The 17,065-nt window shown below is 36.7% G+C and overlaps 3 protein-coding genes across 4 annotated transcripts; 2 read left to right on the forward strand and 1 right to left on the reverse strand.

Annotated features, from left to right (window-relative positions):
* Positions 1–319: 319 nt before the first annotated feature.
* LOC127797096 (clp protease adapter protein ClpF, chloroplastic) lies at positions 320–6,648 on the forward strand. Of its 2 annotated transcripts, XM_052329625.1 has the most exons (9): positions 323–589; positions 1,117–1,549; positions 1,703–1,762; positions 2,076–2,170; positions 2,358–2,530; positions 4,396–4,508; positions 5,826–5,871; positions 6,103–6,143; positions 6,230–6,648. In XM_052329625.1, exons 2-9 carry the CDS (start codon positions 1,217–1,219, stop codon positions 6,380–6,382), a joined length of 1,014 nt encoding a protein of 337 aa, XP_052185585.1. In that variant the 5' UTR covers positions 323–589; positions 1,117–1,216; the 3' UTR covers positions 6,383–6,648. The 2 variants fall into 2 exon arrangements, with proteins under 2 accessions (XP_052185586.1, XP_052185585.1); XM_052329626.1 differs by lacking the exon at positions 5,826–5,871 and having other exon boundaries at positions 320–589.
* A 1,141-nt stretch (positions 6,649–7,789) lies between these two features.
* Positions 7,790–11,770, forward strand: LOC127798303 (putative pentatricopeptide repeat-containing protein At1g69350, mitochondrial). The gene has a single exon (XM_052331769.1). It carries the CDS (start codon positions 8,026–8,028, stop codon positions 10,273–10,275), a length of 2,250 nt encoding a protein of 749 aa, XP_052187729.1. The 5' UTR covers positions 7,790–8,025; the 3' UTR covers positions 10,276–11,770.
* A 496-nt stretch (positions 11,771–12,266) lies between these two features.
* LOC127798304 (pentatricopeptide repeat-containing protein At2g03380, mitochondrial) lies at positions 12,267–15,408 on the reverse strand. The gene has a single exon (XM_052331771.1). It carries the CDS (start codon positions 15,234–15,236, stop codon positions 13,080–13,082), a length of 2,157 nt encoding a protein of 718 aa, XP_052187731.1. The 5' UTR covers positions 15,237–15,408; the 3' UTR covers positions 12,267–13,079.
* Between the last annotated feature and the right edge of the window lie 1,657 nt (positions 15,409–17,065).

Consider the following 17,065-nt stretch of genomic DNA (forward strand, 5'->3'; position numbering starts at 1 on the left):
CTTTTTGGCCTTCAGGTTCGATATTTTGAAAGAGATTCACTTTTGTTAGTTCTCTCCTAACGACAAGGAAAATAATAGTCTTGTAAAATGGTCAATTGTCGCAGAAAATGATTTATCATAACTGTAATGATTCTTATGTTTTCTTTTTTTAATATTCGCTGAATAGAATAATAAAGAATTGTAAACGTTACTCTTTCCTCAATGGAAAATTATGTAATTTTTATAAAATAATATATATATATATATCATTCATATTTGAAATTAATTGTGCTGAAATTAGAAAATAGGAAGAGAATCTATAAATGGAATTTGGGAACATTGAAAATTCTTGAGAAAACATACAAGAAAGAAAGAGGATAAGTGATGGAAATAGGAGGACAGGGAAAAACCCTTGCTTTTCAGGATTCAATGGATTGATGGTTTTGCTGTATCATAAACTGAAAGTTCAAAAGCGTGAATCGTTGGATCCGTAGAAGCGGAGGAAGGCCGCCCAAATCCTCCGTCTCCGGCCGCTGCTAGAGCGTCTCCCAGTTTCCCACTATTTCTTCTGGAGAAGAATTGCCTCTTCCACGTACGCACGTACTATGCGGTATGCTTATGTGTATTCTTGACTTAATTAATCAGTCCCCTCAAAAATCTGGTTCCCTTTTCTTGAGCTTTGTGTGCGGAATGCTAAACACATTCACAAACTTTTGGTTCTTGGGCTGTTTGTTTGTCGTTTCAACGGGCACTTGTGTTGATTTTGAAACCAGAGGTTTGATTTTGTTTCTAGAAAGCAGAGAAAGAAGCAGTAAACAAAATTTTGAGGATAACCCTTATTGGGCATTTTCTCTCTTCTTGTGTTTAGTTATTATTATTATTATTATTATTACCTTTTTTTTTTTTATCAGCATCTGAATTCTTGTTCATATTACCAATTTGTAACTCCAGTTTTTGTGCTCACAAGACTCTTCTTGATCTTGACACTTCGTAAATTTCTATTTTCTTGTTCATATTATTGGTATATTTAATGCCATCAAAGCCAGTTGGCTGTTATATAGCCGTACTTACAGTTTGATTTTTTTTTTTCATTTGTCTTAATTTTTGTATTGGTATTTTACGTGAATTTGATGTCAGATGAGAGGCAACTGTAGTAGCAGTGTGTAAGACTGAGGGGGATTCTTGTTGGAAATAAAAGGGAAAGGACAAAAACAAGAGCTTGCACTCTGTAGAGAAAATGCTACAAGTCATGTCTGCAAGCACTCTAACAACTTCTGGAAGCAACTGCATATGTGGATATACCCATTTATTGAGAAGGCATTTCAGGCTGATGAAGGGAAGTTGCTTCACCTTTGGCGTTGACAGATCATGCCTTTGGTATCAACGTGCTCGGAGCTTACCCTTCATTGGGCACTCAGATATGTTAAGAGAACAAAGTTGGAAAGTTGAAGCTGGATGGCTTTTTAAAGGAGATGACCAGGGTCTGAATGCAAGCTCAGAGCAAAGTGAAAGTGCCAATGAGGATATATTGATTTTCTTTTTCCAGCTAGATTTGTCAACCCAAGTACAGGTTGGTGTGATTCTAGTGTCTTTTTTCCACACACATATATATGTATTTATGTTTTGGATGATATTTCCTGCTTAAAAACAATCCACTCCAACACACATCCCAGGCTACTATGAAAGAGTTGATGGCTTAGCAAATTTTCTGTTTTTGTGGCAGCGTGCTCTGAACTTGGAGGAGTATGAAATTGCTCAACAACTGAGAAACAAACTTACAGAGGTTAGAACACAAACTTTGTCAATTCACAGTACCATACCACTCCTGATGAGGCTCCGCCCAACAAACCTCCTACTTCTAGGGTTTGTTGAAGTTCTTTATTAATTTTTTATCGTATTGGTAGGATTTCTTTCTGATTTCACTCGACAATCAGCTTTACTTTTTATTTTCACAGATGATTTATGAGAATGCCAATAATGTTTTGTATATATTTTTTTGTAAGACCTATTCTTGCATACTTTTCTCCACTTAACAAATGCAGTAATTTTAAATCAAGTTATTTTGCAACATGCTTCATAACTCTTTGTCTTGGAAGGTTGAAACAGAGGTTATTAGACAGCAAGAAGAAAGAAGAGGATCAGCCTCAAAGAGCGAAGCCCAGGACATTGCTATAAATATGTTACGCCTGCGGTCAGTCTCTAACCTCATATTTCTTATACTTTAGCTTTGTTACTGTTCCAGTTTTTTTTGTTTTATACGGGGATGTTGGTCTCTGGTTACACTTCTTGTATGCACTTTTCTCATTCTGTAATCCATTATCATACTGGTTTAACTAAAAACTTATATTGGATTTTTTCCATACCTTTTTTATGTACAGTGCTGACTTACAGAGTGCAATTCAAAGTGAAAACTATCCTTTGGCAGCTGAATTGCGGGATAAGATTTCCAAACTTGAGGCAGAGTCACTGGCTGCCTCAGCAAAAGCTCAACTTTATGAACATGCTCAGTATGCATTTCGTTTGGGCCAGAGAGTGAAGCACAAGCTGTTTGGTAAATATTGTTCTGCCTTTGTTACTCCATCATTTATCTGGTTAAGAGTAATCTGTGAATTATTTTCCACTGTAGTCTACAATCAACGATGTCAAGACTCAGATGCAGTTAATTATGATCAATGATATTGGGATCTCAGGCCCCCCAAGGAATTGCAATTCAGATCTTGTATCCTGATCATGGTGCATTCATGCACCAAAATCGCAACATGGACCAACCCCAATTTAGAGGAAATATGATGAAAAAAAAATTAAAAAGGGCATCTCCATTGCGTGAAGCTCCTCACTTTATGAGGCTCCCTTCTTAAGAAATCAAAAACAATGTAAAATAAAATTCTAGGGGCTAAAAAAGCAACCTAAAGCTATGTATGTACTGCTAAATAACAAACTCACTAATTTGTTGTCAATTTAATAAACTATTGAACTACCTTTAACCCAATTCAAAGTGCACCGCCACTGTAAATGGCACTCCAACTAAGCCTTATCCCCTCGTTTTACTTAAAGAAGATAATGTCATATTGTGTACCTGTACATATACCACGTACCTTAATAACCTGTGAACTAAGTAACATTTGTTATAATTATCAATCCCCTAAGAGACAGTTGAATTCAGTTCCTTTTCCCAATAGGGAAGCATTTATGGAGTCATGATGCAAACCACTAGAATGGGCAACTGATTCCATATGGATTAGCATCTATGCAATTCAGAAGCCCACGAGTCTATTTGAGATTTGTCTTCGCAATAACTCCCAAAGTCTACATGTTTTCTAGTTTTACTTTAACATGGTAGGGCCACTAGAAACATGCTACAAACCATAATAGCTGGAGCATAAGTTCTTAGGAAATCTGTGGTTCATTTGAAATGTTTTTCTTTTTTGTTTTTAAAGGAAAATAGTTATATATTTCAGATACTTGGTAGATGACTTTTTCAAGTTCTCATAAGCACAATTTAGAAACTTTCAGGGATGATTTGCACTCTCACCATACTTCTTGCACATGTAGCACTGGCAGATAATATTCTTGGCATTCTTGCTTCTCTTCCTTGGTTGTAGAAGGAAGAATAGCATGAACTCAACCCATTTAAAGTTCAATCATCTGGATCCCTACTGTTATATACTGTAATTTCCATGATTTTTTCCTGACGGATATCAGTTTAAAATACTTAAGATATATGAAAAATAGCACTCAAAATGGTTTTAAATTATTTATAATGGTGTTATGATAATATATAATGAATCTGGGGGCATTAGGGGTCCATAGAGGGCCGGGTCTGTTAAACCCCTGTCCTGACCATTTGATTTTGTAGTTCTAATTACTGACCCCAAAAAAATGCAAAGAGGGTAATTGAATCTTTAGATTGTTATGTAGAAACAGAGAGCAAAACAAAACCTTTGGTGTGGAGTTGTATCTCTCTGCAAAAAGAAGCCTAGTAATTGCCAAAGGATTCAGTGTGTACGCACAACCTAAATGGAACTCTTTGTGAGGGAGCTGAACAGCCACTTACAGTAAATATTACTGTATGATCTGTATCCTCGCCAATTGCATTGCCTTTACAAAATTAAGAGTTGGTTGTGGCTTTCTTGTTCTTTTATTTTTTCTTTGTTTTTTTTGCCAGTTTCTGCAACACTTCAGCTTGGGGCTTTTAAGAACACATCAAGCTGTTTGTCTTTGTTTATTTTCTTGTTTCATTTAGCATCCACACTCCTTTTTTCTGAAAACATGACCCATTCTGGTAGGCTCTACATTTCCCTTTTTTATGTAATTGGACTATCTTCTGGATTACAGGCCAAGTTCAATTTTGTTTTTTGATTTACTATTCTTAGTTGTTCAAATGATCAGAAGATAATATCATTATATTTATATCAGGATATCAAGGCATTATTTGTGGGATGGATCCTGTTTGCTGTGAATCAAGTTCATGGAAGGAAATTGCACAGGTCGATAAGTTGTCTCGTGGTCCTGATCAACCATTTTATCAGGTTTTACTTGCCTTGTTATTTGTTTTAGTTTTAACAGTGTGCTAGCAAGAATAACTTTTGTTTGAATATTTCCGGGTCTACATTTAGTTTGTTGTCTTTCAGCTCATGAATATTATTTGGCTTGTTCCCTTAATGTCTTCCTCGAATATTAAATTGTGATTTTGATGCATAAATTTTTCCTGTCAATAATGTGTCATGTTTTCAAGTGTACGTTTAGAATCTTTAGATAAAGACAATTGTTAGTAATTAGTAACTCATTTTTTATATGTGGGAGCAGTAGCATTATTCGCATGGGATTCCACTTTCTACTCTTCTCAAAAATCTTTTTTCTCCTATTTTCCAATTATGGTAATTCTGAGCAAAAAATAAACAGGTTTTATTTACCTAATGATTACATGGGCATGCAATCCATTTGGTCAGGTCTTTATGTAGCAATCAAAATGAGTTCAAGTTCATTTGATATGGTAAATTAGTTCCTTTTGGAGTTTTAGTTAAATTCAAGTAGTAAGCATATCATCATAACTTGGCAGCATCTCCACTTCTTCTAATGCTCCATTTCCCTCCAAAATTCCCCATTTGCTCTCCTTTGGCAAGCTTGTGGCTGAAAATTCTTGAAACAAGGAATGTTTTGAGTTGAAAAAACTAAATCTGGTCAGATCACAACAGATATCTGTTTTCAAGTGAATTCTAGATTTTCTCTAATTTGTTACTGCTTGTTGAGCCTAAAACAATTCACTGAATTATGCACAGATTGAGATCACTGTTTCTTTTTTTTTTTTCTTCTCTCATTATCTTCCACAACAGCATTTGGCATAAACCTTCCTTTGGAACACCAATGTTGGTTTTTGTGCTATGTATACCGAAGAAGTCGCTGTTACATGCCTATCAAGTTGTCATTACTCTTTGTGACAGCACATTTATAAATTGTCATAAAAGGCCATCCTATATATATTATTAAATTACTCGAAGTACATCATTATTAAGCAAGGATTTTGATGGTCAATCACCCCAAAAGCCACACGAATGTAATTTGTGGATCAAATTCAATTAGCACTTTTTGCTGCATTGGTGATTCAACAATAAACAATGAAAATAAATAAAAACAAAAATAAGATAAATTACCGGTAAAAAGTCTAAAATTGCAAAAAAAAAAGAGTAAACATCACATTATAGTCAATGAAAACAAACTTTTGGACTCTTATTTATCAACTCTGGTATTTGATACTTTTAACTTGGATGGTGATATGAAACTAGCAACCACTGCAGGCAAACAAATAAATAAGAGAATTTAATTTTCTTTGGTCTATTGCTTTACAGGTCTTGGTTGATGTATATGCAAACCCCAACTTACTAGTGGCATATGGTAACTGCCATTGTCTTGATCTTACTTTACATTCTTGCCTTGTCGTTACCTTTGTTTTGAACTCTAGTATTCAGGAATTTGGGTTTCTATGCCAGCTGATTAACGAAGGCATAGTTTCTTCACTGTTCAGATTTGACATTATTCATATTATATGCCTCTATTTTGTAAATCATTGCTGTTTTTCTCTGCCTGGTGACTTGATTTTCCTTGCAAATGATTCTCAAATTGCAGTTGCTGAAGAAAATTTGCTGCCCCCTGATAAACCAGACATGGTGAGTCGAATTGACATTTGGTGAAAACAAGAACCGTCTGCACTCTCATGTAACTCCTCAACTGGTTTGTGCTTAACATTGCGCAGGCCAGGTTTGATCATCCCTACATTTCGTTTCTATTCTATGGCATGGATGCAGCTGGAGATTTCATCCCGATCAAGCAGCTTCGCGACAAGTACAACAGGCCTCGGCATGAGGTGCCCTATGATCCACCAGAAGACAACGGGAAAGATGCCTAAGTCAGTTTCCCTCATCTCTGCAAGCGCCAAATGTGTCCATATATAAGAAGAATAACTTCTTGCTAGCTGCCGTGTATGTGACCTAAATAGCTTGATCCATGGATGTGTGCCAAATCCTTTTGGAAGCTTTGTCATGATTTGATGTAAATCATGAAAATTAAAACCTGTATATAGCAACACAATTGAGTTGAATGCTCTCGTGGACTGTAATGAATATGGCAGAAAACTTCCTCTTTGCAAGTCATCATCTGAGAAAGTTTAGGGCATGTTGTCTTTGTTATTTTTAGGTTGTTTTTCATTTTCAGTTTTTTAAAACACTCAAAATGTATTTTCTTACCCATTTTTAAAAATGTATTTTTCAAAACACACAAAAAAAAATTATATAGAAAACTTAAAACACTGAAATCACGTTTTGACTGTTTTTAGTTAAAATACAATCTCTGAATTCAAAACACAAAAAACGCTTCCCTCTCTTCCTTCTCTCATTTTTTCTCTTTCTCTTTAAGCTTGATCACCATCACCGTCCATGTCTGCCATTATCATCATCACCCTCCACACTTGTCATTGCCATCACCACCACTTCCATGCTCGCCATGCTGCCCAGATTCATCATCCACGCCCACCATACTTGTCATTTCTTTCCTCTTGTCAAACCTAGATCCACCATAGTCCTTCATGTCCAAATTGAATATATAATGATTTTTTTTATTAATTTTTTTAAGATTTTGAATTATGTCTATGATAAAGTAATACTTTATTATTTTATGATTCATAATTTTTTTTAATGTTTATGTTGCGAGTAATCTAAATCTGAAAATTAATGTCAAATTTCAATTTGTAGATAAAAAAAAATTTCTCATTGAATTAATAATTGAGTCAAATTAAAAATGACTTTAAAAAGTATTTTTATAATTTTAATACATTATATACAGTTAGACTATCAGTTATTTCTTATATTATATTTTAAATTCTTTGAATTAAATTTATAATTTATTAATAAATGTTACAATTTATTTTAAATCAAATTTATTAAATAAAATATTATAAAATAAATTTTCTCAAAATTTCAAAATAAACATATTTTTTAATTTTTTATTTTGACAAACAATTTTTTAGAATGAAAAAAAGAACATATTTTTAATAATCTCAAAATAAACACTCAAAATATAAAATTAAAAATAAATTTAAAATACAAAATTAAAAACTAATACATAGAGTTAAATTTTAATAAATTATGAGGCTGTGATGGGATGGTTATTTTTGCATTGCATGTGGTTGAGGCATGTTGAATAATTCTGCTGCTTGCCCACCAAATTATTAGATCCCTTGGCCCAATTAAAATCGCCCTTTTTCTCAGGAAACAGTAGCCCACTAGGCGAAGCTTCCATTTACAATATGGGCCAGCCTCAGCCTCAAGAACAGATACTTAACAGACGAAAAATGGAGAAAATAAAGCAAAGATGGATTAGATCGCCAATCTCTCTCTCTCTCTCTCTCTCTCTCTCTGCAGCGGCATTTGAATGTTCCGGGGCTTTCACATTACATGGAGGCTATTAATAAAAGACAGAGAATCAGCTCAAATTGTGGTCTGAAACTACAATCTTGTACGAACACTCCTAGCAGATTCTCAGCAAAGATTGAGGATGACGCTTTACATGCCCCTCTTCAGATTATGCACCACCTTAAGAGCTGTTTCTCAACTCCATGCTCATCTCTTTGTCACTGGACTCCACAGAGACCCTTCTGCTTCAACCAAGCTCATTGAGTCATATGCCCAAATGGGCACTATTGAATCTGCCAAACTAGTTTTTGATCACTTCCCAAATCCAGATTCTTTCATGTGGGGTGTACTGATCAAGTGCTATGTGTGGAACGGCTTCTTTGGAGGAGCCATTTCGCTGTATAAAAAGATGATGTGCAGTCAGGCCCATCTCACGAACTTCATATTTCCGTCTGTGTTAAGAGCTTGTTCTGGATTTGGAGATCAGGATATTGGTCGAGAGGTCCATGCGAGGATAATTAAATGTGGGTTTGAGTCGGATTCTGTTGTTGAGACCTCATTGCTTAGCATGTATGGCGAAGGAGGTAGCTTGGATAATGCTCGTCAAGTATTTGATGGAATGTCTATTAGAGATGTTGTTTCATGGAGTTCAATTATATCGAGTTATGTGCAGAATGAACAATCAAGTGAAGGGTTAAGAATGTTTTCTGAGATGATCGTGAAAGGTCAGGAACCTGATCCCATAACTATGTTTGCTGTGGCTGAGGCCTGTGCTGAATTAGGTCTACTGGGACAAGCAAAATCAGTTCACGCTTATGTTGTCAGAAAAGAGATTCAGAGTAATGGGGCACTGGATAATTCTCTGATTGCAATGTATGGAAAATGTGGTGACTTGTACAGCTCAGACGTAATGTTTGACAACATTATTCACAGGACTACTTCTTCATGGACTGCGATCATCACTTGCTACTATCAAAACGGGTGCTACGAGGAAGCATTACATGCTTTTGTTGAGATGCAAGAATCCAATGTGCAACCCAATGTAGTGACTATGATGGGAATTCTATCTTGTTGCGCTAGACTTTACTGGCTCAGAGAAGGGAAGTCGGTTCATTGTTATGTTATTAGAAAAGCTATAGACCCTGAGTGTGATCTTTTGGGTCCAGGATTGATAGATTTGTATGCTAATTCTGGGAAAGTAAAATATTGCCAGAAGCTCTTTGATACAGCTGAAGAGAAGCATATCTTGTTGTGGAATATGATAATATCAGGTTATGCTCGGAAAGGACTGTCAAAGGAGGCCTTGATGCTGTTTGTGCAAATGCAGAGTCTAGGAATATTGCTGGACTCTTTCACTTTAGGAAGTGTTCTTTCAGCATGTGGAGATGTCTGTTTTTCCCAATTTGGACTTCAGATACATGGTTGTATCATTAAAACCGGCATCTCAAATGAGTTTACGCAAACTTCACTGATTGATATGTATTCAAATTGTGGGTTTATGGATTCGGCATATAGGATATTTGATGAGGACCAAAAGAGAAGCACTGTAACATGGAATTCTATGATCTGTGGATTTTCTCAAAATGGGAATTCTGTACAAGCAATTACCCTCTTTGACCAAATGCACTCAAATTGCCTGGCAATGGATGAAGTGACCTTATTGGTTGCAGTTCAAGCTTGTTCAAATTTAGGACATTTGGAAAAGGGAAAATGGGTTCATCATAAGATCATTAACTACGGTATAGAGAAGGATACATACATTGATACAGCCTTAACTGACATGTATGCCAAGTGTGGTGACCTTGAGATGGCCCGGAGAGTTTTTGATACCATGTCAGACAGAAATGTAGTGTCATGGAGTGCCATTATATCTGGTTATGGGATGCACGGAGAGGTTGAAACTGCTATCTCACTTTTTAAGCAAATGGTAGGATCTGGAATAAAACCAAATGAAATCACTTTCATGAATATTCTATTTGCTTGTAGTCATGCAGGATATGTGAAAGAAGGGAAGTCATATTTTAGGTCCATGATGAAAGAATTTGGTATTATTCCAACGTCTGAACACTATTCTTGTATGGTTGACCTTCTAAGCCGAGCTGGTGATCTTGATGAAGCATATAGAATTATTCGTACTATGCCATTTCCTGCAGATGCCAGTATTTGGGGTGCTCTGTTGAATGGGTGTCGAATTTATAGGAGGACAGACATGGTTAGAAGCATTGTAGGAGATCTTTTAGATATACAGACTGATGATACAGGATATTATACTCTATTATCTAATATATTTGCAGAAGGGGGTGACTGGGATGAGTTTAAGATGGTGAGATCAACAATGAGAAATACAGGTCTGAGGAAGGTCCATGGGTACAGTGCAATTGAGGTTGACTAGAAAGTTAACAGATTCAGCAAAGATGATGAGTCTCATTCCAGAGCAAATGGAATTACTTCTTACTACCAAGGGTTGTAACCTCATTGAAAATGCACAAAGTATGGACTCAGAGGTCACGAGCTCGACTTCCACCTTCTGCTCTCTTATGTGATTATGCATGCAAACTCACTTTTTGATAGTGGTCTCATACCTGGAAACCTGGAGAGACATTTTCTTTTCAATTAGCATCTTGCTTAGGGTCAGGTGTACATCTGTTGTTCACCCCGGTCTCTTGAAGGCCTAACAGGAATAGGAGGAGTTTCCAAGGTCGTATTCTGGCAAGGAGTGACATAGGTTACACTCCCCTTACCCCTTACATCTAGAGGGGGAAAAGAAATAACTGCTCATTTAAAAACTAAGAGAGTTTTCCTTTGATAATATTCTCCTAATAAATTTTCAGTAGTTATATTGGCTACTTTCCCAAGGCACAGTGTTAGAAATCATAGTATGGTGTTGGCTGTTGGGAATTGTATTTGGACATAGCAAGATCAATCCTGAATAATAAACACACGTATAAGTGCCTTCAAAGTGACCATTGATAAGAATAGATCCATTGCAGGATTGCAAAACTAGAAAGGCCTAGCTGCTTCTTTCACTTCAGTTGTTTGCGTGTGATAGCAAACTTGTGCAAGGGTGGCAGTAGATTTTTCCTTAATTAGATGAAGCAAGCCTGGGGATATGGGTGTTTGTGGTTTGAGAGGAACAGCTTCTATGGCAGGCAGAGAGACACTTTTGGGGTGGCTGCATTTGGCGACAAGTACTTGGATGACTAACCCTGAGCCCTGGAAGTTAATGCCTTAGAGAATAACCACAACTTTTATGCCCTTTCAGTATTAATGCTGCAGGGTTTGAGGCTCTTATCATATTCTGAACACAAGTCACAGTGCCCTGAGGAAAATTGGAGTGGCTGAGGATGTGGATTAGGCCTTCTTTTGGATAGGAGGTTCCTTCAGTGGCTCCTTCAAATCCTAGAAGATGTATGCTCCAAATCTTAACCAATCTTGTCTCAGGCTGTCAGGCCTTTGGTAAACAATAGAAAGAAAAGGAGGTCAAATAGAATGGGCATTGGAATGAAATATTTCATTTCATGAAAGGGGTTGTTTTTGAACAGACTATTGGTTGTAGCTCAGTTTGTTTGACAAAAAAGGAGAATAAACCTTCCAAGCATAGCTGAAAGTCAATAACTGGAATGACTCATCTCATTCAAGGCTGGGGTTGAAGTTGCCTGACTCTCCAAATCCATCCTGCACAGACATCTTTTTGGGCTAACCTGGTCCAATTCTTTTGGTGTATTGCATGCACCTGGAGTTTACTTATATAATGGATGCAGGTCTTCATTACAAAACAGCCAATAAACAGAAACTATAGAGGAGAAGAAAATTCTCCCGGGTCAGTTTTTGTACAGTCCACATTGCTTGTATATTTACTTATATGTTAAGACAACCGGCCCCGGGGGGGGGGGGGGGGGGGGAGCATAATGCACTTTTGATGGTAAATCAAAGGAATGGAAGTTGACTTAATTGGAAGTATTTTCTGTTTTTGTTCTTGTTCTATCTATAGATATTGACTCCAGAACCTCATTTCATAGCTGCTCTAAGTTTAGTGAACATTTTTCTACTTGCACAATGTGATGTTGAAGCTTGAAGGTTTGATTTAGTTTGCCGATTACAGAAAGAGTTATTACCAGAGAGCGAAGGACCTTCTGCATGGACCTTATGAGTGCATGAACTTCTGAATCGATCTTATATTGCAAAACTTGACTGATTAGTGAGTTAATTGTTGTTCAATCAGATCCTTATCTTATCCCATAACAGAAATAAATCTTCTTATGCCTTGCAAATCCTTGTGCTTTTACTAAATGATATTTACATTGACTAAGATTTGATCTTATCAGAACTTGGGATTCACTTTCACATTTTATTGCTGCCGGGTATTGATAATAATAAGCTCTCTGGATAATCGAACAAAATCCTGAACAGGAAAAAATAATTTATATATACTGAATTTGGATTTTGTTACAAGCCTCTGCAACTGATATTTCTTATATCCGCTGCAAACATTACAAAACCACAAAGGGTAGATCCTTGCTAGGGCCAAAATCATACAGGAGATAACACAAAAATAGCCCGCCCCTTGTTCATCATTAGTCACTCACATCTGTTCAAGCAGTTTTGCATCATGAGCTTTCATCCAACTTCTTTATGAGTGTCATGGCTGCAGCTTTTCATCCTAGAACATAGCAGTCTTTCTGTAGTCACTGATTTGGACATGCATGAGAAATTCGTGTCACCTTGAGAAAGATACAGTGTTGATACTGCTGCGAAGGATCTTATTGTTCATAATTCAACCCCCAATCTGCTGTACAGCAATATTATATTCTCCCCCAACTTGTTTCTGAGCATGGAATTTTTCACTGTTTCTGTAATTTATGTATTATAAAGCACCATTACAGTCACTGACTAAGCAAGATCAACAGAAACTCTTTCTCAATCAAGTGTAGTAGGAGTTGGTACAGGAACTGACTGGGTAATCAGATGAATATTGCTGAGAAAACCATCAATACAGGCAAATTCAAGAGGACAGCTCTCTGCCTCTCCCACAGCAAAATGGCAGTGCTACAAGAATTGACCAGATAATTGTATGGGTATTTACTAGGAAAGCCTGTCGATCACACCCCATGAAGAGAAAAACTAAACGACTTGGATCCTCTCATGATGTTCCTAGTTGGTCCTCTAGATGCGAACATACCTGATGAAGCGAATAAATTAAGCAATAGCTGCCACTATTGGGGGAGAAGAATCGGTACCGATGTCAATCTCTACTTGGCTAAATCCAGGGTCCTTGCTCAGCCCTCTTTTCTTCATCAACTCCCATACCCAACTAGCCTCATTCCATCTTCCACATGATATATAGAAGTTAGACAAAAGCACATAGTAACAAGCTTCATTAGGGTGCAACTCTATCATCCTCGTAGCCGCCACCTCCCCAAGGTCGAACCTTGAATAGATGTTGCATCCATTGAGGAAAGCTCCAAATAAACTCACATCCGGCTCTATTGGCACACTATCAATAAAATGCCAGGCTTCCTCAAGCCTGCCTGCGCGAGCCAATAGATCAACCATGCATACATAATGTTTCCTGGAAGGGACAAAATTGTATTGCCGGCACATTGAATTGAAATACATCAATCCTTCCCCTACCATACCTCTGTGACTACAAGCAGATAAAATACTCGTCAAGATTACATCATTTGGCTCCAACTTCTCCTTCAACATATCGTTGAAAATTGCAATGGAACCGCTACAATCCCCTTGCATCCCGTAACCACTGATCATTGCAGCCCATGTTATTCTGTTCTTCTCCCCCATCCCATCGAAAACTGAACGAGCAGACTGTGTGTCACCACATTTTGCGTAAAAATTGATCAGTGCAGTGCCAATGTAGACACTAGATGATAATAGGCCGCCTTTTAAAGAGTAAGCATGAAGCGAAGAGCCGAGTGGCAGAGAACCGAGGGACGCACAAGCTGAGAGTATGGTTACCACTGTGATTGCATCTGGCTCCAAATGTGCTGATCTCATTTGAGAGAATAATTTCAGTGCTTCATAAGCAGAACCATTTTGGGAATAGCCGGATATGATTGAGTTCCAAGCAACTAAGTTCTTGTCTGAAACTGTCTCAAACAAATAATGTGCATCTTCAATTGTATGGCATTTTGCATACATGTCTACAAGAGCATTTGTCACTGTAGCATCTTCAATGCCTAGCTTAATTCCAAGACTATGAATTGATTTACCCATCTTCAAGTTGCCCGACTGTGCACACGCAGATAGTACACTTGCAGCCGTAACAGCATTAGGCAAAACACCAGCCCATCTCTCGTCTGTAAACAACTTCAAAGCCTCGTTTGGAAAGCCGTTCTGAGTGAACCCAACAATCATAGCTGTCCACGGGACAAGATCAATGGTGTCGAGCTCGTTGAACACAGAACACGCATCTCTTATGGCTCCACACTTGACATACATGTCTACAAGAGCAGTGATCAATAGAGAACTTAAATCAATACCCTTCTTGATCATATAACCATGAACCCACTTCCCCTGATGTAATGCTCCTAACTTTGAGCATGCTGTGACTATACTCCCAAAAGTGTATTGGTTACCTTCAACCAACCCATCTCGCATTTGATTAAACAAAATCAAACCCTCCTCTGTACAATTGTTCTGCACATACCCAGCAATCATCGAAGTCCAAGAAACTACGTTTTTGTCAGTAGTTTCATCAAACACTTCGCGGGAACAGTCAACCTCACCACACTTGGCGTACATATCAACAAGACCCGTCAACACAAAACTATCCGGATTACCCACCTTAAGAATCTCACAGTGGACTTTTCTTCCTTCGTCTAGATAACTTAATTCACTGCACGCCTTCAACACAATGGAGAAAACAATGTTATCTATTTCTCTTAGGCATTTCCTCAAACAAGTGTAGAACTGAATAACGTCCGAGTACAAGTCGTTCAAAAAATACCATCTGATCATCACTTTATACGAATAGATATCCGGGTTTGGTATTCTATCAAACACCAAGCGAGCAGCTCCAGCTTGCCCGAACTGCCCATACAAACTGACCAATTTGGTCTGGAAGAGAATCTCGTCGGTTAAGCCGTGAACGACAAGCAAAGCATGGATTTTCTTGAGAGAGGAGATGGTTCTGCAGAGATCCAGAAGAGAAAAGAATGGGTTCGAAGAAATGGATCGAATTGAAGCTACAGTTTGGTCAATTTCTGGCAATTCTAGAAAGTGTTGATGGTTTGGCGAGGAAGCCAGAGTTGTTCTATATTGGAGGAGAGGTCTGATAATGGCAGGCTTTATAGCGATGCATGAAATGTTTCTGCGCAACGACGAGAGCAGTTTCATCTTCTTCTTCTCAACTGGATTGGTCGGTTTTGTGGGTTAGCAGGGCATCAACGAATCCAGCCATTTTGGCTTCTTGAATTCGCTGTTAGACGTTGCAGCAAACGCGACTAAAGGTGTGAAACATAATACAGTAACACAATTTGGCGGCGCCAATTCGTTTCAGAAAGTTATATTTTATAATACACACCATGGGAGAAAGATGCTGATTTATACTCTCACCGAGAAATCAAGTAGTCGATTTCAGATTAATAAGTCGTGAATTTAATTTGTTGTTTAGTAAAGTAACATAAAATCTTCGTCTCTAATTTTTTTTTTTTTGTCAAAATTAGTAATAAATGATAATTTTAAAATAGTGATTTATTATTAAACTTCTATATATTCATTTTCAGAAAACAATCAAATACACAAAATTAAAATATTAACTAAGCAGTCTAAATGAATATTTTATATTATATTATTTGTAATATTAGTCATGCAAGAAATTACTAACAATGAATACAGTTTGGCCCAAGTCAACCTGAACTAATTGCCGATTGGTATTTTGTGAGAACAAATCATAATAGAAAATTATTTTAGGGCATGAAAAGGATTGGTTGAATTGTTTATTATAAAAGGTGGATCACTCTTTAGAGCAATGCTATCTAGCTTCAGTAAAGATCAACAACAGTCTATATAGTAGTTATATGACTGTTAAATTGGTATTACAAGAAAATCTGTTGAGTATCTTTTTATTTTTTTTAATCAAACACTGTCATGTAATTGTCACATAAATTGTTATTTATCTTTATTGGAGATAAATAGTATTACTCGTTTAGCTATCACCCTTGTAGACTTAGGTAGTGTTTGTTAAAATGAGTAAGATAAGAGAATATCAAAATAAGTTCGAAATGATTTTCGAACTAAGATATAGAATGATCAAGATAAGGTTGAGAAATATTCTAAGATTTTTATCAAATTATTTTTTAAATTATATAAAATGCATTAGAGGACATATGCGTCATTTTTTTTATATGTAGGGACCAAGATATGTTTATCTTGAAGGGATGAGAGATATGCATATTTTGAAAAATCAAGATAAGATATCACAAGATAGTTTTTTCAAGAATTATAAGATAATGTTAACAAATATGTTAGAAAAGATAAAAATTCGAAATATATCCCATATCTTGACTTTTTTATCTTATATCTTGATTAACAAATACCCTTTTAATAGTTAGTTTAAATTATTAAGTCTAAATTATATTTAATAATTATTTATTTTTACTTATAAATTATATTTATTTTTGCAATAAAAAATAATCATTCAAAACCACCCATTGATTGAACAAATAATCATTGCCCATGACGTGATCTGAATAGATATCCTCCAAGTGGGTAGGCGTAGTTAATTTCTGATCTCAGGCTCAGGGGCATGATTGGAGAGAACATGCGTTGGGTGGGAGACAAATGTAATAAATAAAAAGTGACCGGGGGGGGGGGGGGGGGGGGGGGGGAAGTGCAAGTGGGTCCAACCAAGGCAAAGAGGGGAGGGGGGAGTGCAAGTGGATCCAACCAAGGCAAAGACAAAGATGATGACGATATTACAAGAACTAGAAAATATATAACATTGCATGTAGATGTGGGAATCTAAGGAGTCCTTTGGACTATAGTTCCTATATAGTTGGCTAGAATTTTGTGTTTGAGTCTTGTTGTTGAATTTTGTAACTAATCCCTTTTGTAAAAATCTTGAGGTTAAATTGCGAAAACTCTCGAGACGAGAAATTTCATCTTTTTAAAATTTAAGAAATATAAAATTATAAAATAAAATTATTTATATTATACAAATTCTT

This window comes from Diospyros lotus, chromosome 3 (assembly GCF_014633365.1).
Source record: "Diospyros lotus cultivar Yz01 chromosome 3, ASM1463336v1, whole genome shotgun sequence".
In the NCBI taxonomy this organism is placed as follows: Eukaryota; Viridiplantae; Streptophyta; class Magnoliopsida; order Ericales; family Ebenaceae; genus Diospyros; species Diospyros lotus.

Coding starts and splice junctions, on each gene's coding strand:
- LOC127797096 (XM_052329626.1), top strand. CDS start 1,217: ATGCTACAAGTCATGTCTGCAAGCACTCTAACAACTTCTGGAAGCAAC. Junction 2,171..2,357: donor ATAAATATGTTACGCCTGCG/GTCAGTCTCTAA, acceptor TTTTATGTACAG/TGCTGACTTACAGAGTGCAA. Junction 6,144..6,229: donor CCCCTGATAAACCAGACATG/GTGAGTCGAATT, acceptor AACATTGCGCAG/GCCAGGTTTGATCATCCCTA.
- LOC127798304 (XM_052331771.1), bottom strand. CDS start 15,236: ATGAAACTGCTCTCGTCGTTGCGCAGAAACATTTCATGCATCGCTATA.
- LOC127798303 (XM_052331769.1), top strand. CDS start 8,026: ATGACGCTTTACATGCCCCTCTTCAGATTATGCACCACCTTAAGAGCT.